Source organism: Crotalus tigris, unplaced genomic scaffold, assembly GCF_016545835.1.
Source record: "Crotalus tigris isolate CLP2741 ecotype Arizona unplaced genomic scaffold, ASM1654583v1 scf7180000018970.2248101, whole genome shotgun sequence".
Lineage (NCBI taxonomy): Eukaryota > Metazoa > Chordata > Lepidosauria > Squamata > Viperidae > Crotalus > Crotalus tigris.
In genome coordinates, this window is record NW_024097302.1 from 2,199,616 (window position 1) to 2,224,163 (window position 24,548).

Below are 24,548 nucleotides of genomic sequence, written 5' to 3' on the forward strand. Positions count from 1 at the left end.
TGAATGAAGTTTGTACCTTCCTATAAAGCCTTATAGCAGTGGTGGCGAACCTCTGGCATGGGTGCCAGAAGTGGCACTCAGAGCCCTCTCTGTTGGCAGCCGTACCATTGCCCCAGCCTTCCTCCCCCTGTGACCCCCTCCTCTCCAGCAGCCCCCCTGAAGGAGAGTCGCCCTTGAGCATGGCCCACATGGAGCAGCACAGCCAAGGACATGGCAGCCAGGCAACATAGACAAGACTCTGCCCTCACACCCCATCATGCAGTTGATGCTGCAGGACGCAGGCAGAGGGGTTTGGCTGTCATAGCGCTGCTGGGTTGCCTGGGCGGTCTGCAGCGGGCCCTGAAGGCGGTGAGTGGTCCTGTGGGCAGGTGGGGCAGGGAATGGGGGGGCAGAGTGAGGGCGGAGCTGGGAGCTGGAGTGGGGGTGGGGCCAGTTTTTGGGCATTCAGTCTCTAAAAGGTTCGTCATCACTGTCTTATAGCATTCTCTCTTAAGTATTTATAAGTTACAGAATAAAATATCCCAACATGTCAAAGCAAATATGTAAACTTTTCAGTGTAAAAAGCATAAAAAAGCAGAGTTTTGCAAATACAAATACTTACAAATTGTGGTTGCAATTGCTCCATATATATACTCTGTTTGATAGAGACTGTATAAAGCATCTACAGCTTCCTTAGCCAATTTATTCTGTATTTGAAAAGAAGAAATATTAGATCAATAATCCTTTATTTCTTGGCAAATTCAACTATATACAAATTCAATGATATCCCAATCACTTTCAGATAATTTATATGAACATAGGAACTTGCCTTCAGCCAGGAATGGTTATTTGTTCCTCTAGCCCAGTATGACAAGCATCTGAGGTCCTATTTAACACCTGCTAACTGAGCCCTATGTAGTGTCACAAGTGAATTAAATTTTGGTTGATTTTAAAGCTCTTGGACAATCCTAGATTTGGGCCCCAGTCCATAAGTAATTACCCATAATAGAGCATTGATGTGACTAGAGGCCACAGGCAATGAATTTGGATTCCCACTTCTGTTGAAAGACAGTTGGGAATTTTATCCCTATTCAAGCTGTATAATTTGGACAGAAAGTCTGCTGAATGATTTGTACTGCATCTAGAGATGTGTTGTCATACAGATGTATACCTAATACGCTCCATGTCTCCTGCTGAGTCGGCAACAATAGTCTGCAAGCAAGCCAGGATCCGAATATGCCTCTCCATTTGTGTATTGGAATATGCATGCAAATGCCTTTTAATCCTTAATAATAGAAGGCCTAGGACCTTTCATTTGAAGGAGTGCCAACTTCTATATTTCTTTAGATGAAAGGTATATAATACACTTTTCTTTGTCACCTCGGTCCAAGGCAGTTCTTTAAGATAATCTGCTGAGGTTTTTTTCTGCATGTTTTGTTCTTCAGAAGTACAAAGATAACCTATAAGATGTGGCTTTCTGGGTGGTTACATTCCTATTACACAAGAACTTAGCCTGGTGCCAACTTTTTGATGCCAAGAGAGAACATTTTTATATACTGACACATTTTAACATATTTTACTGAATTAATTAAGTTTTCCCCCTGTTTTGAAGACACCTCTGTCATTTTGTAAGACTGATGGGATGAAAAGCTGTATAAAACGTAGCTACATTGTTTATGAGAACATTAATATTATAAATACGTTGGCAGGTGACATAGCATCTTCTTTAGTTTGGAGAAAAATGAATTTCAGAGATGAGAAACTAATTCCTAATTTTAGATGATTAGCATTTATAGCATTCTGCAGTCTTAGCAGTCTTCTCTAACTTGCTACCCTCCAGATATGTTGGGGTGGCAAATTCCAGAAATCAATGTCATTGGAGGGCAATCTGTAAAAGAAAGCTTTGCCTAGAATCAAGAGAAAAGAATATATGCTCAGGGTTGAACTGTGGAGTCCTTGGTACTTTTTAAATTGTTTGCTTGTAACTAAACAACCAAGCTCAGAGAGAACCAAGGACACCACAGATCTTTAAATTGTCTCATTGAACAGATCAGCTATACATTTTGCAGTCCATTAATCTGTGAAACTTTAAACCAATATAAGCTATTTCTGTGATATGAATACCAATAAATTATTTGTAACTCAGGATTGAAATGAGAGGGTCCTTGGTGCTCTCTGAACTTGGTTGTCTTCTTGCCAATGTTTCATTACCCAAACTAGGTAACTCACCAGTGCTAGTAAGGTGTTCACTAGCATTGATTATGTTACTAGCACCTTACTAGCATTGATGATGTTACCTAGTTTAGTAATGAAACATCTGCAAGAAAACAACCAAGCTCAGAGACCACCAAGGACCCTGTTGTGATATGAGTCTGGGTTAATTATTATGCATTGTATTGTATTGTGTTTTGTTGTGTTGTGGTCTGTTTTGTTCTATTCATCATTGATTATGGTAAATGGTCAGAGACCCCTTTGATTGGTGCTTGTTGTTTTCAGGAGGTGGCTATGCTCCGCTCCAGTGAGAACAATTTTGTTACAAGTTCTTATTGATTTATGTGCATCCTATTGCTTTTCTTCTTATGAGCCATGGCCAAGATGGCATTTTTATTTATAGGTAAATAATTACCTTTACCCCACCCCAGATCATCTCCCAAATGCACTTCTGTTATTTGTTACATGTGAATTCAGGGAGGCAATTTAAATGTGGTAGATAAGCAATAATTGTCTGGTTATTCCTTTCATTTTGGTCTATTAATTTAGAATGTGGATTTTTTATAATAAATGAACAACTCAGTGCTTCAGGCTATAAAAGGAAATAGTTTCTTAATCTGAACTTTCTATACTTTAATATTCTCTCACCAGACACCACTAATGGAAAATGATCCTTGTTGGCATCTGCTTGCATTGGATAGGAGAACCTTTCAAAATTATTTTGCAAAGAAAAACATCTCATTTTGAATGTGAGAAGTGAGGTGATTGCCAAAGTGCAGATTATTTTAAAAACTAGCATGTACTTTGTGATAGTACGTACTGGTTGGGAAGCTGGAGAGTAGCTTTTACAAGACTTTTTTTCTGGGGCTGGATGGTGTCAAGACCAGCACTGTTGGGCACCTGCCAAAGCCCATGCTTCAGAACTGGGCCGCTGCCAATCTCAGGGCTTTTTGGCCTGCTATAACAGCTGCTGCTGCTTCCTCTCCTTCTTGAGTTTTCTATCCATGTGCTATCTCTCACCAAGCAAACAAGCAGGCAGAGAAGATGGATGAGGAACTATAAAAGGGTATGATCTGCCAAGATGGATTCTTTTGTGATTATTCACAAAACCCCTGATCTCTGTCTTGAAATAGCCCTCAGGTCAAAAATTGCATTAAAATGTGTAATTTAGGAAAATTGTGTAAGAAAAAAAAAAGGTCTCTTGGGGAAAAGTCTGTTTCACTCCTAATATACCAAATTAAAAAAAAGTCTAGATGACTTAGTACATGAAAACAATAAAAGAATTGTTGTGCATATACAGTATTTGGTGATCAAAGAAGGGTGCATATATAACAGCCTGGTTCTGCAAACTGCACTGGATACCAGTTTGCTTCCAGGTCAAATTCAAGGTGTTAGTTATCACTCATAAAGCCCTACATGGCAGGGGGCAAGGCAACCTATGAAACTGGCTTCATCCCATCCCATCAGCCTGTCTCACTTTTTCAGATAGGGAAGTATGCTGCAGACAGCCTTGGTCTTGGAAGACACCCTTCTCTGTCACTGCCCCTGCATTATGGAATATCTTTCCTTCAAATATGAGGTGGGCCCCCACTATCCTGGCCGTCTGAAAAGGGGTCAAAACCTGGCTCTGCTACCTTGCATGGGGGGCACAAAGGACCATGCAATAGTGAAGTTGGCTGGTGTCATAAGAGCCCTCCTCTGCCTTTATTAACCAATGTTAAATGGGCATCTTGGATTTTTTTATTTCTTTGAAATTTTAAGTTACAATCTTATAATTTTAAAATGTTTAATTCAAATTAATTTTAATATTCTAATGTTAACTTTATATGCTGTTTTATATATTATGTGTACACTTCTCAGAGCCCTTCCTTGAGAAAGATGGGTGGTCTAGAACAGGGGTTTTCAACCAGTGGTACGGGTACCACCTGTGGTACATTGACAACTGGCAGGTGGTATGTGACAATCCTAGAAAAGTGGTAGCGGGGGAGGGGAATGAGCTGAACCGGTGGCAGCACTGCACAAGCCTGAGCGAGAGATGGCTGGAGCTGCAGGGCTGTCCGGGCTGAGCGGAAGTCTAGGATCAGTGCCGCTTTCCAGCTGATCAGCGCTTCTTCGGGACAGTCAGGGCTCAATGGAAGCACCAGGATCAGCGTCAGGCTCCAGCTGGAGCTCAGCGCTGATCCTGGTGCTTCTGTTGAGCCCAGAAGAAGCGCTGATCAGCTGGAATGTTGCAGCATCTGCAGGGTCTTGTAATTTACATTCAGATGCTTGGCAACTGATTCATATTTATGATGGTCACAGTGTCCCAGGGTCATGTGAAGTGACCAAAACCTAGCAGATGGGGGGAATTGGCAGCAGACGCTGCCAATCCTCAACAGAAATGCTCACAACAATGAAAACCTAGGACAGGAGGAAGAGCGCTGCTGGGCGGGCAGGCAGGTGTCTTGCTCAGCTGTGGCTTGGGGGGCACTTTTTTCAGTGCCATTGTAACTTTGAACAGTCACTAAGCAAACTGTTGTAAGTCAAGGACTACCTGTACTTTATCACTTTTTTCCTTTTTTTGGGGGGGGGTCATCAGGTTTTGGACACCTTGCTAGGTGACTGGTGTTACTCAGATATTGCCATATCCTAAAAGTGGTACAATGGGTGAAAAGGTTGAAAAGCCCTGGTCTAGAAATACGAAATATAAATAAAATAAATAAAAACAAATGGGAAAACATAGTCAAACCTTTAAACATAAATAAACAAATAAAAAGGGCAAGCAGAAACTTTTGGGATGGCCAGGAGTCATTTCAAAGTTTGAGAGGAGGCAAGAACAGTGGGAGAGGTGAGAATTTTATTTTTTCCTTAATTTTTAAACATGTCCTTGAGCCTGTTTCAGGGCTTTCACTACAGTTTTACTTTATTTGTAATATTGAAATAGCAAGAAAATGTGCTACTGATATTCACAATAGCTAGCTTATCTAGTTGTTGGTGTGGTTTTTGTTCCCAGAAGAGTTCTGGAGACCGCTTATGGTCCTAAGGCCATGCATTTTTGTTGTAGATCAGGGGTAGTCAACCTTGGCTCTTTTATGACTCGTGGACTTCAACTCCCAGAATTCCTGAGCCAGCTGTGCTGGTTCGGGAATTCTGGGAGTTGAAGTCCATGAATCATAAAAGAGCCAAGGTTGACTACTCCTGTTGTAGACTGATGAAAAGCTCCCCTTTTCTACATACCAGTTTGTCATGAGTAGGTGCTTCTCCTATTGTATAGCCATAAGGAAACAACAGCATCTGAGAATAGGCGTGGATGGTTATATAACCTTTGATAGAAGCATGGTGTGCACGAATAAAGGCTGTGACTGCTTTTGTTTCTGGCTCAGATTCTGCTGACGAACCACAGTATATCTCTTCACAAGGGTCATGCAATCCACCTACTTTGTCTGCTGCAAGGAAAAATATTAAGAAGAGTTGCTTACGGTGTATATGGAAGCTATTTGTATTTCTTCCCACTACTGATTCATGGGCTAGGCATTCATAACAGGTTCTTTATGTAAAAAATTCCTAAGTCTTTTGAGTTTGTAAATAGCAAGATAATGAAAGCCTTGAAATATTGGTCACTTATGAATCTACATAGTTTGGGAACCTCAGTCTTACAGGCAGAGTTGTGATTTTTTTTGAGTTGATACAGTTTTTAGAAAAAAAAGATTGGCACATTCTGATTATTAATTACTTTAATATTTCTCATAATGTAGGGCTAACAGAACAAATTATTATTGGCATTAATTATTGTCTAACTTAGAGATTGTCCCTGATTCTGCTATGCATCCTATACATCAATATAGTCTAGAGAAAACTAATTAACTTTCATCCAGAAGTGACTCAGAATCTACCATTTTTATCCCAAAATGAATAAGGTAGCTCTATATTTTTGTGACCCAAGCTCTACTCCCTTTGTGTGTATTTGTGACATCATGAAGCACATATAAAAGTGCCAGGGCTTCTGTTGCATCAGCATGGTGCTGCTTTCATCATTTGTGTTACTTTGATCACCCTGCAGATATTGTTGCTTCTTTCAACTTGTTCTGCAGTTGATATTTACTTGTGGGATTTCTCTTTTCTTATATATCATACATTCTACTTACAGCCCCAAGAAGCTTTGAAATTCCTGTTCAGATCAGTGCCAATGCAATCACTGTTTGAATTATTGGAACGGTTTTTTCTCCACATGCGGTCCTGTAAGGCAAAAGTGATTGAAGTCCATTATTTCTTTTTATTTCTTAATTCTGAAAGTATTAACTTATTTGCAAATTATGTACAACTAAATGTAAGTGGGTAGAAGGACTGGGGTCCTATATACTGCTTCCAGTCATGTTCTCTTCTGCATTATCTGTCAGTGGTGTAACATACAAGTTACCTTTAATGTTTATCTCTGAATAAAAATAAATGTACATGATATACATTATATAAATATACATTAACTTTTGGAATTGCGTACACTTTGCATTTATTACATTTCAAATCTGAGTTGTTGTTTATCAATGGGCTGGGTAAGTATAATCCTACTGTCCTGCTGTGCTGACATCCAAGTAAGGATGACATTTGAGTAATTGAAAGATATACTCATATGAGAGAAGACTAATACTCCTATATGCTGATTATTATAAGCTGTAATTTCTTATGGATTTAGTCCTTTTTTGAATGAGGAAGGGAGCTATAATCTGTAAAAGATCAGATAAGAATATACTCATTTGCTTTAATTTGCATGTTGCATTTTTTTAAATCCTTGGAAGTAATTAACTGATATGAAGACTAATGAAGCCCTAACTTATGACTTTTTGCTGTCCTGAGTTAACAAAAGGATTACATGAGGAGGAAGCTATGCTTTTAATATTAATTATGATGGGGAAAAAAGCACCAAGAAAGGATAGATAGACATATTTATCTGTGATGATTTTCATTTTTTTTCGTGTTAGAACACAAATAACTTTTACAGATAGAGATTATATTATATAGAGAACTTTCATCCTCAGATAGAGATTATATTCTAACACACCTGTAGTAACACATCATCCTTTGAAACTTTCTATTGTCCCCGTAATTCATTTTAGCAAAAGAAACGGTGTTTTCTAGAAAGGAAAAAATATGAATAATACTTTGGTCCATGTCCAGACATAACCATCAATGTTGAACACTGGGAGAACATAGAAATTCATGTTGTCCAAGAGTTGTGTCATGTCCTTGTCTATACTGTAAGTCGTGACAGCCTGTAACAGAAAAAGACTTGCATGTTAAAAGAAAACAATTTTCAATAAATTGAGAATATTGGAAATGTTACAATAATTTTCTTTTAAAGTATATTTTCATTCTATCTTCCCTCGTCTATCTATATTAGCTTACACTAATGAAATCTATAATGTAAATAATAATTTACAATTATTTTACAGTATTTACATTATGTGTGTTTTTTCTGGCACCTATTAATGTTAAAATTAGTTCTGGGCAAATTTCTTTTCAGAGGGAAAGTAAAGACCATTCTTTCTTGAATGCTCTTTCCTGTTTCACCTTATATGGGAAACTTCCAGGAGGACTTCAGAAGATTATTTGGGGCCTGGAGAGACTGGCACGAAAAATCTAAAACAAGCCTTGAGGAATCAGATCAAGAGATTATTTAGCCCAATATTCTGTGTCAAATCTGTGGCCAGACAAATGCCTACAGAGAATCATATAAACAGGGATATGAATATAAGGGCTAAATCAGCAGATTTCTAATCGCTTGTACCTGTCAGTTCCCCTCAAACAATGTTAATTAAGCATGTTTTACTAACCTCTTTTACAAACCATTGGCAAAAGGCTGGTGAGATCCACTCTCGTGCATGAATACCACAATCCATAAATATAGCTTTCTTTTGGCCACTCTGTTTCCCAACCTGTTTCCAGGGAAAATTGAGTTTTTACAACTTTCTTATGTTTACTTTACATAATAATTGATGTTTTGGTGTTAGAATTAATTTGCATTTCCTTTAATTTGCTTCTACTTCTAGCTTTTTTTCTACTTCTAGCTTTTATTGAAATTCTCAGTTAAAATTGTTTATTTTAGGGAACCAGACATGTAAAATTCTGAGAAGGTTATGTAATAAAATACATGTACATTTTATTGCATTTTAAAACAAAAGAGAGATGAATATTTGATGGAGTGTTTTTTTTAAAAAATGTATGGAATTGAATGAATTAGAGCAGATTTAATCATACTTTCCATTGTAGATCAGTTAATCCTGATGTCAGCTAATGCAGTTCAATACAACTATCTGTTAATCTACTTTCTCATTATGCATTAGCTGTAGATATACACCTATTTATTAAATGCTTGAATTATACTGACACTTTTACCTTAAGGACATACATAGGCCGTTCCTCATACGTCTTTCCAATCTCATTCCTGGATATCAGTTTGGGATGTTTTTTGGCCATTCGTTCAGTCCATGCAACAATCTAAGTGGATCACATAATAATAGAATTAAGACAATAGAATTAAAGGGATAGAATATGCTTTGTTATTTTCAATTATCTAAGTTATTTTAAAACACTTTTTTTTCAATGCATAATACCTTTTTCCATTCATTATATCTCGTGTAGAAGTATTTCTTACGGAAAAGTTTTCCTCCATCCAATTGTTTCTCAATTTCATCTTGTAGATTGTGGAATAAAATTCTGTGATAGGAAGCATAATTAGATTAAATATGTAACATGGCTTTCCCTGAAGTCTTTTTGTTTAAGATTTCTTTGGCCCAGGTCTACCCTATAGGCTTATATTTACATTAAAAAGTATTCCTTCTTTTTCTTCTTTTCTCTTTGTTAAAACCTGTATTATAAATTGGACTGGAGCCCCCTTTGTGTTTTGCTTATATTAATCTGAATATTTATAGGAATAAAGCTAAATTTCAAAAAAGAAAACATGGCATCCACAATTAAATGATCAAAGCCCCACTCCTTTTTTTTCAAATGGATGACACTTTGATTGCACAATTTTGGTTGCCATCCTAATGTACCTGAGGACAGGATTGATCCAGTGACTGACAAGTGCTGCATTGTATCATTCCCTAAGTCAGAAGTCCCCAACCTTTTGTTGCTGCATGCCATGGCCCGGTACTGGTCTATGGACCGGGGGTTGGGAACCCCAAGCCACTGTCTTCCCTACAATGTCACACAGCCCAAAGCTCATCACTGCTTCAATGTATAAATTCTTAAAATAAATAAATGATGGATGGATCATAAAAAGTTTTGGCCCATGTGTGAATTTTGGTGAACAGGTTATTTTATATATACAAATGAAGAAAACACTGGGTTTAAAATAATATGGTAAGCCATTCTGAAATAGGTTTTTAAACTGGATAATCATATTAATAAGTGCATCAGAAGTACAACATCACGTTACTTTATGCAACCTTTAATATGTTACCTCTGCATAAGATGGAGTAAGTAAAGGCTTGGTAAAGGCAGAAATCAGTAACTGATCCTGTGATATCCAGAAAGGACACATATATACCGTAGTCACAATGACATAAATTAGCTATTTCTATTATAAATGTATTGTTTAGTTCAGCAAAATAACTGAAGAATGAATTCTTGATTAAGTATCATTTTGTTAGGTTCTGACATATGAAGCCCTTTAAAAGAACTTCGAGGCATTGTTTACCTTAAAGAATCTTTTATTCGACAAACAAAGTAACGGCACTACATAGTTGAACCCAAAAACTAAATTCTCCTCCCCTGGAAACAAAGTACAATTCCATCCTCCAATAAATAGTCATATATTACATACCCCAATTAGCTTGAAGCATGGGCTTTCTCCCCAGCCCGCAAAAACACTATCAGCTCTGGGCCCAGCTTCCTATTTTTCTGTTTTGTATTGGATTGTCCTCATTAAATAGAAATGATATTTAGATGAAATCAATGGAGGAACTCTCATCACTTTTAATGTCTCTGGATTTTAAAAATCTGTAGTTATTGCAATACTACAGCACAAGAAACAGTCAGAAAGTTGCACTGATATATTATTGAAGGAGCAGTAGCAAGAGAAAAGGGATATGGCCATTTAAAAAAGAAAGCATGTCAAACCTTTATTTTTATATGGGGAAGAGATTGCGAATCAAGTAGAAAAATCGAATGAATAGAGAAATGGAATCTTACATTGATTACCCTTTATTCAAGAACATATGAACAACGGCTGCAGGACTTGGGTTTGGTGACATGATAGCAATATTCCAGTATTTGAGGGGCTGCCATAAAGAAGAGGGGGTCAAACTATTCTCCAAAGCACAAGAAGGCAAAACAAGAAACAATGGTTGGGAACTGATCAAAGGGAGAAGCAACCTGGAATTAAGGAGAAACTTCCTAACAGTGAGGACAATTAACCAGTGGAACAGCTTGCCTTCAGAAATCGTGGGCGCTCCATCACTGGAGATTTTTAAGTAGAGACTAGACAGTCATCTGAAATAGTATAGATTCTTCTGCTTGAGCAGGGGGCTGGTCTAGAAGACCTCCAAGGTCCCTTCCAGTTCTATTCTAAGAACAAGCAGCAGTGATGTAAAAGGACTTACATCATACATAAGTATGTACATAATATTGTAGATGTAGATGTAGCATAATATACTATTTTAAAAACTGGATTAAACTAAGATCATCAATCCTTTTTACCTCATATCTCAGCCTTTCTTTTTTGTTCATAAGTTTCAAAGTTTGAGAGGAAAGTTAAGTGCAAAATGGATGCTTTAAGCTTGGAAGAGACCCAAGGCATCTGTTCTTCCCCTTAAAGTCCCTGAAATCTATTCAGAAATGGCCGTTGGCCCCATTTACTTTCCAGGTGTGGCCCTTGATATGTTGTGTACCCTCCATTAAAGAGTTGTTCTTTTAAGTTGATTTAAATTGTCTTTAATTAATTGACATATATTCACTCTTCATCTCTGTCTCCTTCCTTCTGTCTGTCTCCTAAAAAAATTGTTTAATTCTATTTGGATTTCATTTATATTTTTTAATTAAACTGTTGATTATTTATTTATAATCATTCTAATAAATGTAGCATACATTCTCATGAATCTGAATTGTGAACCACATACCTATATTGGATTTGATTTTGCTCCAGGATCTTTTGAACAAAGTTTATCTGATCTGAACTGACTCAGAAATCCATTTTTTTTTCAATAAGAACATATTGAACTGAATGAGGATGCAAAAAATCAAGCTAGGAAAAAAAATACGGCAAGTTTATTTTTAAGCATGTAAATAAAAAAGAGGAATCATGTAGAATTTTTTTTTATCTGTTAGAGAGAAATGCCTTTCTTGTACTCTTTGTTATGTGAGCCAGAATAGGATATTGTGTTAGAACAACTGACCCTATCTAGGTTAGTTGAGTTTAACTTCAGCATTAACGATACAGAATTTCATTGCTTCATTACATTTCACTATATCTAATAAAAGTCAGTCATCCTGTTTTATTTTCTTTGCAAATGAATTAATTATGCAGAGCAAAAGTAGCTGTAGTCTCATTTAATGGCTATTCGTTCAGTGACTATTCAAAGCTATGATGACTTGAATGAATAGACTGGTGCTCAGAGAAACAGTTAATATTGGAATGGAGGACTAATCGTCAGAAATAGGTAGCTTTGGGAGAAAAGAATGCCAATTGGTAATATGAAGCCATTGAATGACCAGCATGAAACTACGAAAAGGTTGTATTAAGGGATGCCTTCATGTACTGTTTTCTACTTTATAAATTTCAGCATATCTTCTAAATTAATAAAATGTCATGTAATCACCAATATTTGAATGTTTCATCTCTCACAATGTATTGTTATTAATCTTCCCATATTTGATGTAAATATTTTACAACATATTGTTGACATGCAATGTTACTTCATATCTGACAATCACATCAGCACCAAGATCAAAACAATCAAAAATGCCAAAAATTTTCATGCAATTTATGTTTTACTGCAAGACTTTACATTTTAAAAAATCATATAAATATTTGGGTAGTAGTTTAAGCTAAAATAGGTTTTTGGCATATCTGCACATACAATATGTATGTCAATGCTGCAAATACTGTATAAGCTGAACTACAGAAATGGTTTCTCTTCATTTGCAGCTTTCACTATGCACTGAAAACACATTTATTTAACTGAAGCATTTTTTTTAATTTGTAAAAACTTTGTAGAATGATGTGGAAAAAGATATGACGCATATGTTAAAAAGACTCCTCACCTGTATTGTAGATGCCAGGTCCTTCAAGACATTTAATTGATTTTCATTCTCAAGTTTCACTTGAAATACTTTGTCACTTCAATAAAAATAAAGCATAATTAAAATACATTACAATCACATTTTGTTCTATTTTCTTCTTCTCTTTATCTAATGTATGGTTATAAATCATTCCATCAGGCTTACAGTGCTATGCCAGATTGCATCTAATAGTTGCTTACATTCCTACATACAGTAGTGAAGCTAGTAAAACCAGTAACTTTGCTTTCAGGAAATAACCACAATGAGAAACATCTACCTGTCAAAGGAATGTGTGAGAACAACCCCCAGAGGTGTAAAAAGGAGCCCTAGAAATGTAAGAATGAACCTCATGATTCCACTTTGTCTGTAAAGCTAGATCCTTACTTTTTATATATGCCTTTATATGCACACATAAGCAATCAGGTGACTTCCTCTAAAGCTTTCATTGGATACTATACTATGACTTTTGAGTTTGCCAGTTAATACTTTTAGTCTTCCACTCATTATCACAAAATCTGAGAATAAAACTAACAAGAAAAACTAAAACTCAGCCAGATGAAAAATACGATTAAGTGTCATGTTGTATGGTGGGAGATAAACAGCTCTGCAGGAGACTTCAGCACATATCAGCCTAGATAGAGGTAAAATAAAGATGAACAACATTTACATACCGTTCAAAAATGACTATCAAAAAAGCTAAAAAGGAAAGAAAAAAAAGCAAAATACCTCCTCACCTGCAATCAACACTCAGATAAGCAAGGATTAACATCAGGATTAGTATTAGACCAACAATCAAGCAGTAAACAATACTCCACTCAAGGAATTACTAATTCAGACAAACAGTCAAACAGTAAACAACAGTCTAATCAAAAACTATTTACAAGAAAATAACACTCCTCCCAATACTGATAAAGAGCATCAAGGATTCCACAGATAGGTGTGGAACATTTTTTTGGTAATGTTTTTGTGTTTTTACCTTTGTAAGTTGCTTTGTAAGTCACATGCATGAAATTAACAGCTATATAAATTTGCCAAATAAATAAATTTTCAGTTTACTTTTACTCCATTTGCTGGCCATTTTATCCTAACAGTATCCTAGCAAATGCTCCCTCTGACTGAAGGTAAGCAATTCCTTGTGAGTGCGTGGAGATAATGCGAGTTAATCCGAGGCATTGAACCAGAAATGTCCTCTCCAGATTACTGTGGATGTAATTTGGTCCAATTTGAGGGCAGAGTCTGGAGTGAGATTTGAAGAAACAGAGCATATATATGGCAGTTTTGTTGTTTATGGGAGAAATAGGAGGATAAAAGCATGTTAGGTATGTCTTGAGTTATTTATACAAATAATAAAAATGGAGATAACTAATGAATAAAATGGCTTCATAACATCAGCAGCTTTTGAACTAAAGCATAAACCTACATTAAACAGGTGTTGAATCATGTCAACCATATATACTGGTATGTCGATCCATATTGGACAGTTTTGGAGAAATTCTATTGTCCATGTGCTTCACATGACTTGCTTTAAATCTTTTTCATATATAAAGAAATACGTGGGAGAGACCAGTCTCCTACTGTCCTTTTAAAAGGGCTGTTGACCCTTGTGTGATACGTCAAACAAATCTGCTCTATTTATCAGAACAGGGAGATTCAAAGAATTTCAGCAGTTATGGTTTATATTCCTTCTTGACTGTTTATCTATTTCTTTCTTTCTATCTGCCTGCTGCATCCTTAATGTCTTCATTCATTCTCTGCTTCTTCCCTCATAAGTTTGGTTTAACCAGTTGAATAACTGAGAAACACCAAACTTTGCACCATAAATTTTAGCATATGCACAATTATTTGGAAAATCACCTTTGCTGACTGCTTAATGTTTTGATTCAAAGCTCCCATATACAGTATCTTATCTTTTTAATTTTATTTTATTATACTGTCTTTTGATTGAATTTCATATCTCAAGAACATCTGAAATAGATAAACCCAGAAAGAGGAAGAAATGACCAGCCGTTATTTCTGCCTACTTCTAGATAGAACTGTGTCAGTTGCATAAGAATCTGATTAGGATCAACACAGAAGTCTGTTGTAATCGAGACAAGCTCTTGTACAAATTTCCAAAGTCTGTTTTTCCTCCTCCTGCAACAACCCTTTTTATTAGCCTTTCTGAGCTAGAGGGTTTGGAGAATTGAACTCTATCATATGATGGATGTGCTGGCTGAGAAAGACTCCTTTGTGCCATGCCATGCTATTCTTGAGTGTGTTCCTCTCTGAAGGTTTAGGGAATTATGCCAAAAGGAAGGTGTAAGAAGGCCATTCCAGGACACAATGCCATTTACTATACGTGAGTAGAAGTAGTGTATACCTTTTTTTAATGAAAATTATCAGCACTTTTGATCAGTGACGTCATCAAAGTAAACAAACCCACGTGCTGATTACGTCAACAGGGCACAGCCCTAAAAGGAAGTGACGTGCTCAGCCCCCACCCTCCGGATGTGACGTTTTGGCCTAATCCCATCAAGATTGGCAGTCAATCCTCTGGGTACATGATTAGGTTAACCCTAGACTAATTCTATGGACATTCAAAACCAAAAAGAGCTAAGTAAAGTGAATAATTAGCAGAGGCCTGTGTTTTTGGGGAACAAGCCCTACTTTGGGGAGCTGTTAACCCTAGACTATTTCTATGGACATTCAAAACCCAAAAGAGCTAAGTGAATAATTAGCAGAGGCCTGTGTTTTTGGGAAACAAGCCCTACTTTGGGGAGCTGTGAAATAAAAAATAAAAAAGGCTTTTTATTTCTAATCATTCTAGCCTAACGATGCTTTTAATTTTTGTGGAGTTTTAAAAATCAGTGCCTCAAAAGCTGGGGAAAAAGAAGCCCCTGAAAGGCAGCCAGAGCCTGCATTTAACCCCTTTTTTCTAAAAGATATTTTTTTCTAAAAGGTATTTATGTCTAGGTGGTTTTAAAAGCATTTCCTCGAATGCAGGGGGAAAAACAAACACAGCCCCTTTTAAAACCCACAGCTGGTTTTTACCTTTGTAAAAAATCTAAACACACATATTTTGCCATTTGTACCCCGAATAAAATTTATTCTGCCCGCCTTCCCACTATAGCAAAAGACAAGGAATATTAACAGGAATTAAAATGCTCACAAGAGGCAAGCAGCCAACCAGGCTCACAAGAGGCAAGCAGCAAGCAGCCATGCCTGTCTGTCTGCTAGTAAAAAAAAAGAAGGGGTAGGCCTTGTTTGGGATGTGCCCGGGCATGTCATGCTCCCCGTGATCTGGGCATGCGCAATGCTCAAGGGCGTGTCATTGCAAGGGGCAGGGGAGTTTGCTCCCCGTGATCTGGGCATGCGCAATGCTCAAGGGCGTGTCATTGCAAGGGGCAGGGGGGAGTTTGCACGGGCAGGGACATGCCCGGGCATGTCATGCTCCCCGTGATCTGGGCATGCGCAATGCTCAAGGGCGTGTCATTGCAAGGGGCAGGGGAGTTTGCTCCCCGTGATCTGGGCATGCGCAATGCTCAAGGGCGTGTCATTGCAAGGGGCAGGGGAGTTTGCGCGGGCAGGGACATGCCCGGGCATGTCATGCTCCCCGTGATCTGGGCATGCGCAATGCTCAAGGGCATGTCATTGCAAGGGGCAGGGGAGTTTGTGTGGGCAGGCCTGAACAGCTAGCGATTTAACCCCAGCAGTCTTTTGAAGATGGCAGCCTCTGATGGAGATTTGTTTGATGTAAATTTGACCCCCAAACCACCCAAGCGTGGGCGCAGAATAAGAAAAGGACCTGAGTTATACAGTTTCATTGAAGAGAACAAACTTATAAAACCTTGTTATTGCAGATTCTGCAAAACATCAAATGGTAAGTAAATATATATATATAAAAATTAAGAAAACAGTATTTTGATTGGTTGAAACAGCAAGCCTAAATCTAACTTATTTCCTGCTTTAGAAACGGCGGAGTCTCAAAATGCCAGCATGCCTCAGATTCTGAAAGCGTGTATTATTAAAATATTACACCACTGCTTAATGGGGTGTCTACAATCAGATGAAGACCACGTGGATGGTACCAGTGAAACAGAACATATTAAAAGCTTATGCTTTAGACTTTCTATGCCTCATGTTCTCTGGATCATCATCAGTATTTCTGACAAAATGAATAACTTATATTTCACCCAGGGTTCCCTTGATGAGGTCAAGACATTCATACAGCGTATCGAAAAGAGCCGTAAACCACTGTCATTAATGTCAAAGATTGAATCTGAATTGCCATTGTCTCTGAAGAGGCTCATATGCCAAAATGTAACAGAAATTAATTACAAGAATCTCTTAATGCTATGAAATTTATAATAAAATGGGCTTTACAAATCACATGAAATATGTATTATGTTTTTCTTTTGCTGACCCCTGTTTAACTTTGGCAGATGTTAAACACAATTTAATCAAAACTCAAGGGGTATTATTCAATTCGGTTTCCCTGATGAGGCGGGGCTGGTCAGATTTGCAAAAGTTGTGAAAAACACACCTCCTCTGATGTGATTAAGTTGTGACATCACCAGCGTATACAAAAGCAGGGTCCATACTGGTCTAGTCACATTTGCTGGTTTCTGGCATATCTGTACCTCTGGAGCCATTTGATCTGCTAAGAAGACCCTTTTCAGAATGGAAGCCACTATTGTAAGTAGTTTTATGGCTAATTTTTGAAACACTTAGATGCAAAATGGAGTTTTAGAATATTCTTGTCTGCTTGCTTGTTTGACTGATTGATTGTTTTATTTCACTAGAATGAATTGACAGACTCAGAATGCTTGAGGGCTTATGAAGGTATTTGTCTTTCATACTTTCACACATTTAGATTCTGGTAAACATTTCTGCAACAAATCTGACCATAGGATTTCTCTTTTCCTTCAGAATGGGAGGATGACCAGTTATTCACTGATGTTGCTATTACTGTAGAGAACCAATTGACAGACTCAGAATGTTTGAGGGCGTATGAAGGTATTTGTCTTTCATATTTTCATAACATTTTAGATTCTGGTAAACATTTCTGCAACAATTCTGAACATTGGGGGCTTTTTTTCCTTCAGAATGGGTGGATGACCAGCCCTATGTAGACCTTACATTACCCCAGGAGCCCCAAGAGGCCCAGCCATGCACAAGCTACACAACACGAATGCTGTTAGGAGGTATAATATCTAGCATTTTATCCAACTACAAAATCATTAGTATTATTTTTTTAGAAACTAAAGGGAGGGGAGCGTTATTACATTATTAGGAATGTTGGTGATAGCCTTTTGTTTGTTTGTTTAACCAGAGCCGGCCTGCAAAAAAGCAAAAATGCATGGAGGTGGACTTCCCGCATCCCCAGCAGACAGTCATAAATGTGATTCCATGCCAGCATCTCAACCAGAAGGGGAGATATGTCATTCTACACCACAGCTACAAGCCCCTAACTCTGCAAACTCTCAGAATATGAACAATGTTTATTTGGATATGGTACAGGAATGGGAGAAGCCTATCAGGAATTTCAGGGCTGTGGAATATTATCAACGCTATAGATTTATTAATCTTGACCAAATCCGGTCTTTTGTAGATGCTATAGAGGCTGTTCATAATGTGATACAGCCTCTTTTGAATAATGTTGCTAGGGACATAGGTCCAAATGATTTTGTTCAACTCCGGCTGGATGCAGAGGGGTTAAATCATCCTCTCTTTTCTCTCAGGAGGAATATCAATGATTTAAATGCTGAGGATTTTCTGACCGGTATTGAAAATCTGCTGCAAAGTAAGGCCGAGATACTGTGGGGGGGGGGGTAATTTGCAATTAGTGGTTACTGTTGTGAAGAACAAGGAGGGGGGAGGTCTTAGGAAGTTAAGCACTGTGCTGCTCACCAGAGTGCTGGAGAAAAAAAGACAGCACCTAGTAGATTTCAATGTGGGAGGTGAATTTCTATGTTTTGCTAGCTGTTTGCTCTGGCTGATTGGCGGGGATGTTAGAAATCAAGAAATTATTACCAGGGCCAGGGAACTTCACAATAGACTGGGTGTTTCCACAGAAAACAGAATTGACTTTTCTCAGATACACCTCTTTGAAGAAGCTTTAAGGGTCACTATAAAGATCTTGTTTTATATGCAGGACGGTTGGCGGTTTTTTGTCACAGGTAGCCCCCAGCAAGAAAAAATAGTGTTTATATTGTTACACGACAAGCATTATTATGGCATCAAAAATATCAAGGGCTTCCTGGGTGAACGCTATTTCTGTAAATTCTGCCACACAGCCTACCACCACAAATTTAGTCATGGCTGTCAATATATCTGCAGAGCCTGCCTCACCCAAGAATGCCAGCAGGTGGTGGGGGAGAAGGCGCGCTGCTGTAGGTGCAAAGAGTTTTGCCGGTCTAAGGTGTGTCTTGAAAGACACACACAGCTTGCTATGGAGGGAAAAGTAGACTGTAAGAATAAAGAATATTGTGAAACGTGTGGGGCTTACGTCTTTAGCCCCCACAAAAAGTGCAAGGAAACCAAGTGTGGACAGTGCTCTGAGAAGGTTGAAAGTTTGGAAGGGCATTTATGCTTTCTAAATTCGTTGGACCGGCCGCAAATTGGCAAAAGATATATTATTTATGATTTTGAATGCTGTCAAGAGACAGGCATCCATATACCTAATTATGCCTGCGCCAGGGATATGTTGAAGGATGAGGATGATAAAGATGTTGTGAGGTGGGATTGTTATGGTGTTAGATGCCTGGAGCAGTTTGTAAAGAATTTTATAAATCATAAGTTTAAAGGATGTACTTTTATCGCTCACAACTCCAAAGGTTATGACGGGTACCTAGTACTGAAGCAATTGATCCGTGAAAAGGTTAGGGTTCAGCTTATAAATCAAGGGGGGAAACTTTTGTGTATCACCCTGCCAGATTATAAGATCCGGTTTATTGATAGCCTCTCATTTTTGCCCCTTAAATTAAGCAAATTACCCAAAGCTATGGGGTTTCAAGGCAGCAAAGGATATTTCCCCCACTTGTTCAATACAATGGCCAATCAAGACTATGTGGGGCCACTCCCTGAAATCAAGTATTACAGCCCTGAAACCATGATGCCCGGGGAGAGAGAAGAATTCATGAAATGGCACTCTGCTAATACAGGTACTGTGTTTAAACTAAAGAAGGCTCTGGCTTACTATTGCAGACAAGATGTAGATATATTAAGAGAGGCCTGTATTCGATTTAGGGAACAGGTGATGGAAATGACTGAGCGAGAGTGTTTCAGAGGGGTCGGGGGGGATATTGTTGAGGAGATAGCGATTCGAGGCATTGACCCCTTCCAACATATCACACTGGCATCTGTCTGTATGGCCCAGTACCGGTTCATGTATTTGAAGAGCTATACCATTGCATTAGCTCCTTTGGACAATTATCACAAGACACAGAAAAGGTATTCAGCTCCAGCGATTCAATGGTTGTTGCATATAGAGCACACTGAGAATCTCAATATCCAGCATGCTCTGAAGGGGGGTGAAAAGCAAGTAGGCAAATATTTTTTGGATGGTTTTGCTGTCATAAATGGAACTCCCACAGCTTTTGAATTTCGCGGGTGTTTTTTTCATGGGTGCCCTGTCTGCTACTCTGAAAAAGACTTCAACAAATTACTTGATTCAACATATGGAGGCCTGCACAATCGTACTAAGATTAAAGAAGAGTACCTCAGGGGCCAGGGGTATGCTGTGCGCTGCATCTGGGAACATGAATGGAGGGCCATGGTGGAGGATGACACCTCTTTGAAGCAGTTTCTAGTTGAGAATAAGCTCCCAACTCCTTTGAATCCTCGAGATGCTTTTTTTGGTGGTAGAACAAATGCTACATGCCTGTACTACAAACCAAAACCCGGTGAACAAATCTTATACTATGATTTCACCAGTTTGTACCCGTTTGTGAATAAGACCAAGGAGTACCCAATTGGCCATCCGCAAATCATCTACCAAAACTTTGGGGACATAAAGCAATATTTTGGGTTGGCCAAAGTCAAAGTGTACCCACCAAGGAATCTCTATTTCCCAATCCTACCCCACAAATCAGGGGGCAAATTAATGTTTAGTTTGTGTGCAACCTGCACAGAAAAACTGCAAACCACCCCCTGTAAACACAGTGATGAGGAAAGAGCTCTGACTGGGACATGGTGTACCATTGAATTGAATGTAGCTTTAGAAAAAGGTTACAGAATTGTTGAAATCTATGAGATCTGGCATTTTGAAAGAACATCAAATGAGCTATTTTCAGGTTATATGAACACGCATCTCAGACAGAAACAGGAGGCCAGTGGTTACCCTGACTGGTGCAAAACAGAACAGGATGAAGAGCAATATATTCAGGATTATGAAAAGATGGAAGGTGTCCGCTTACGACGTGACCACATTGAAGTAAATCCTGCTAAAAGACAGATTGCCAAGCTGTTTTTAAATTCGCTGTGGGGCAAGTTTGGTCAGAGCACCAATCACCCGACCACATCCGTGGTGACAAACCCTGAGGATTTATTCAAATACCTTTTTGTGCCCTATTATGATGTTTCCTCATGTGAGTTTGTGGATACAGAGACAGCTGTTGTGACATGGAAAACAGCCAAGAACCACCCCACCAAATCGACATGCACTAATGTATTTATCGCCAGCTTTACTACTGCTTATGCCCGGCTGGAATTATACAGACTACTGGATGGGCTGGGCGATAGGTGCCTGTACCATGACACCGATTCAGTCATTTTTGTAAGTAGAGAGGGGGCGTGGACACCTCCTTTGGGTGATTATTTAGGACAGCTGACAAGTGAGATTCCACCAAACACTACGATAACAGAGTTTGTTGCAGCTGGTCCCAAAACGTATGCTTATGCTTTGTCCAACGGGGAAACGGTGCTAAAAGTGAAGGGGATCACGCTAAACTGTGGTAATAGCAACAAGGTTAATTTTGACAGCTTGAAAGATTTGGTAGATGATTATTGTGTGTCTGGTGCAGAGAGAAAAAAGGAGATCGGGGTAGAGCAGTTGGGGATTGTTAGGGTTAAGAAAAATTGGACCCTAGAAACGCGGGTCCTCCGAAAAACTCTAAAAGTAGTGTATAATAAAAGGTTATTAAAGAGTGAGGATTACTGTACGCTGCCTTACGGTTATTAAGGATGGCAGAAAACATTGCACAATTTGTACATCCTTTCTCCTGTATTATAAGCGGCCCGTCCAATTCTGGCAAATCTTTTTTTATCAAACAAATGTTAGAACATGGTGATGTTGTGTTGTCTCAAATGCCTCAAAATATTGTATGGTTTTATAGTTGTTGGCAACCTCTGTACAAAGAACTGCTTAATAAAGTTCCTTATATTAAGTTTATGGAGGGGCTTCCGTCTTCTTTTGAAGATGATGATTTGTTTCCGCCAAAACAAATCACTCTAGCTGTGATAGATGATCTCATGGCATCGGCCGGTGACAGCGATCAAATAGAGAAGGCTTTTACACAGTACGTCCATCACAGAAACCTGAGCATTATTCTCATACTACAAAACCTGTTCTTTCAAGGTAAGAAAATGAGAACAATAGCTCTGAATTCCAAATATTTGGTTTTGTTCAGCAGCCCCCGTGATCAGATGCAAATTGTCACACTGGCCAGGCAAATGTATCCCACTAACACAAAGTATTTTTTAGAAGTATTCCAAGATGCCACTCACAAACCACATGGGTACCTTTTGGTAGATTTGGCAGCCACCACTCCAGAATCCTACAGGTTGAGAACAGGCCTCTTCCCGCCTGATTGGCCTACTGTTTACACAATGAAAAAGAAGTGTAAAAAGCAGTAGCTCAGTTACCCTAGCACTAGTTCATTTAAGATGTCAGAGAGGGTACGTAGAAATTGGGGGCTTTTAAAAATCTTAGTAAAGGCTGGACCAAGACAGAGAAAAGCCATCTTATGCAATGCTAACAATGACCTGGTGGGGGCAATAGCAGAAATAGCTCTGAACACCCTAAAAGGAAACCTTCCTCTGAAACCTTCACAATTCCGGTCTCTAAAGAGAAAGAAAGGTGTCATTAAAAAGTTGAGTGATAGAAAGGTCTCACTAAAAAAGAAGAAGAAGATCATACTTCAGTCGGGTGGTTTTATCGGGTCCTTACTAGGGACAGCTATTCCGCTGTTGATTAGCCCGTTAGCTGGATAAACCATGGATCATGCCGAGAAAATGTACCTGGTGTCGCGTCATCAGATGGAGCAACTACAGGGTAGGCCACCTACTATGGGGGCTATAGCCACTAACCGGTTGGATGATGAGATGCGTACCATTCTTCAGAGAGCTGATTTGTCTGAGGATGACAAGATTAAGCTCTACAATTCTACACTGCAGAGGTATCTAAGACTGACCAGGCAAAATGAATCTGAAAAGGACAGACTGAATCTCATTTATCCACTGGAAGAGCCTCGACCACTTCCAACTTTACCAGAACAGCCGCCACAGCCATCTCCGCAGGACACAGCGATGGATGAGATCCTAAGGGGTGTGAGCACCCGTTACAGGAAAAATGCAGAACTTTTACTGAACAAAATGAAGCAGCATCAGGACGTCTCAACCTGGGATGATCGTGGTACCTTTTTATACAAAGGGGTCCCTATTCCTGGTACTAATATTTTAGACTTGGTAAAAGGGGCCTCACAACACCGAGCTCCTACTGAGAAGCGGAAACCTAAAGGCTGGGATGACTTTATGAATGCTATGGCCGAGGTGAATGTTCCAACCTCTGTGTTGGGATCTACAACTGTTAAAGAGCAAATAGAAAAGTTGAAAGATTCTCTGGTTGTTAAGGATGAAGCTGCTACTAACCCCGTCTCTGTTATGACACCCCCTTTTGGAACTCAGAAGCCTCTGATTACCGGTACCCCCTCTAGCCCTTGGACATTAAATCCTAGAAGTAGGTTCAAGTTTGGTGACTGGCTCAATTTGTAAAATGAATAAAAACACAGTGAAACAAGTAAAAACGTTTAAGTCTTCTTCTTTATTTTACAATAAGGCATGCATGTCTGCATGCATTGGTGACGGTTACAGGTTCCAAGCCCCCTTCCCACCTTTATAGTTTTTACAAACAGCTTTACCATTTGATCATTTTTAATATCGGCTTTGGAGTACATCTTTAAAATATTTTCATAGTCCACTCCTTTAGTCCGGTTCAGTAGAAAAAACGCACAGTGTTGCCCGCAGGTCACAGCGCTGGGGTGTTGCAGTTGACGTTGGTGAAATGTGTACTTCTCAGCTTGCTGCTCTAAAAACATCACTATAGAGCCAGGAAAGTCAGGGCTATCCGGCGGTCTTCCATAAGAATCAAAAAATTCCCCATATCCAGGAGATGGGAAGTAGAGGGCCAGCCAGTGTTCACCAGGCAGAGTGTGAGGGTGAGTATTTACAATTAATCCAAAAGGTCTTTTGGAGATATGTCTCTGGGGTAGCAGATCACAAGGGTAGACCCCTAGAAAGGCAGTATTTCCAGAGAACAATTGGAGGAGCTGCAGTGTGTCCATACTCACATATAATCAAAAAGCACATTCCTTGTGTGACTTATTTCAATAAGGTTTTCAAAAATTGCATAGAGAATCATGTTGACGGTGTTGGGGAGGGGTTGTGCAAATCTAATTTCGGCTCTGAGGTTACCATTCTTGATCAAAGAATAGTGCTCAGAACACCCCTGATCAGGACTCAAGTCAAAACAATACAAAGTATACCCTCGGTTAAACTCTTCCCGGCTGATTATCAGTGGCCTGTCTTTCATGCCTTTGCCCGTGGCTTGCACCATCTGCATGTACTCTCTCACAAAAAGACCGTGTTCATAATCAGGCTGGAGAGGCTTTGCAGGGATCTGCTCGCCATCACAATACAGGGCGCAAAAATTGACATTGCAGTGTTGAAAATTGAACGGGTTTCTTTCATAATCCCCACTAAAAGATGCATTGTCCACAAACCCAATCACTAATTGTTTAGGTAGCTGCCCCAGAAATAGATTTTCCTGATTACACACAAGGCTCCCTGCAGGAATGCTGTAAACCTTCATCCCCACTCGATCAATGGGGTATTTGGCATTGGAG

The 24,548-nt window shown here is 38.9% G+C and overlaps 2 protein-coding genes across 2 annotated transcripts in view; both read right to left on the reverse strand.

Moving 5' to 3' along the window:
• Nucleotides 1–686, reverse strand: part of LOC120314647 (mast cell carboxypeptidase A-like) — a 47,866-nt gene extending 47,180 nt beyond the window's left edge. Inside the window, exon 1 of the mRNA XM_039357946.1 lies at nucleotides 602–686. The gene's annotated coding sequence lies outside the window, so the exon portion shown is untranslated. The remainder of the gene's footprint in view (nucleotides 1–601) is intronic.
• On the reverse strand, nucleotides 362–14,782 carry LOC120314648 (mast cell carboxypeptidase A-like). Its single transcript, XM_039357947.1, is given in 10 exon segments — nucleotides 362–686; nucleotides 5,407–5,615; nucleotides 6,315–6,405; nucleotides 7,326–7,436; nucleotides 7,998–8,099; nucleotides 8,560–8,661; nucleotides 8,778–8,880; nucleotides 11,286–11,410; nucleotides 12,430–12,505; nucleotides 12,725–14,782. Coding segments are annotated over 10 exon segments (1,128 nt in total). The 5' UTR covers nucleotides 12,799–14,782; the 3' UTR covers nucleotides 362–551.
• Nucleotides 14,783–24,548: the final 9,766 nt, after the last annotated feature.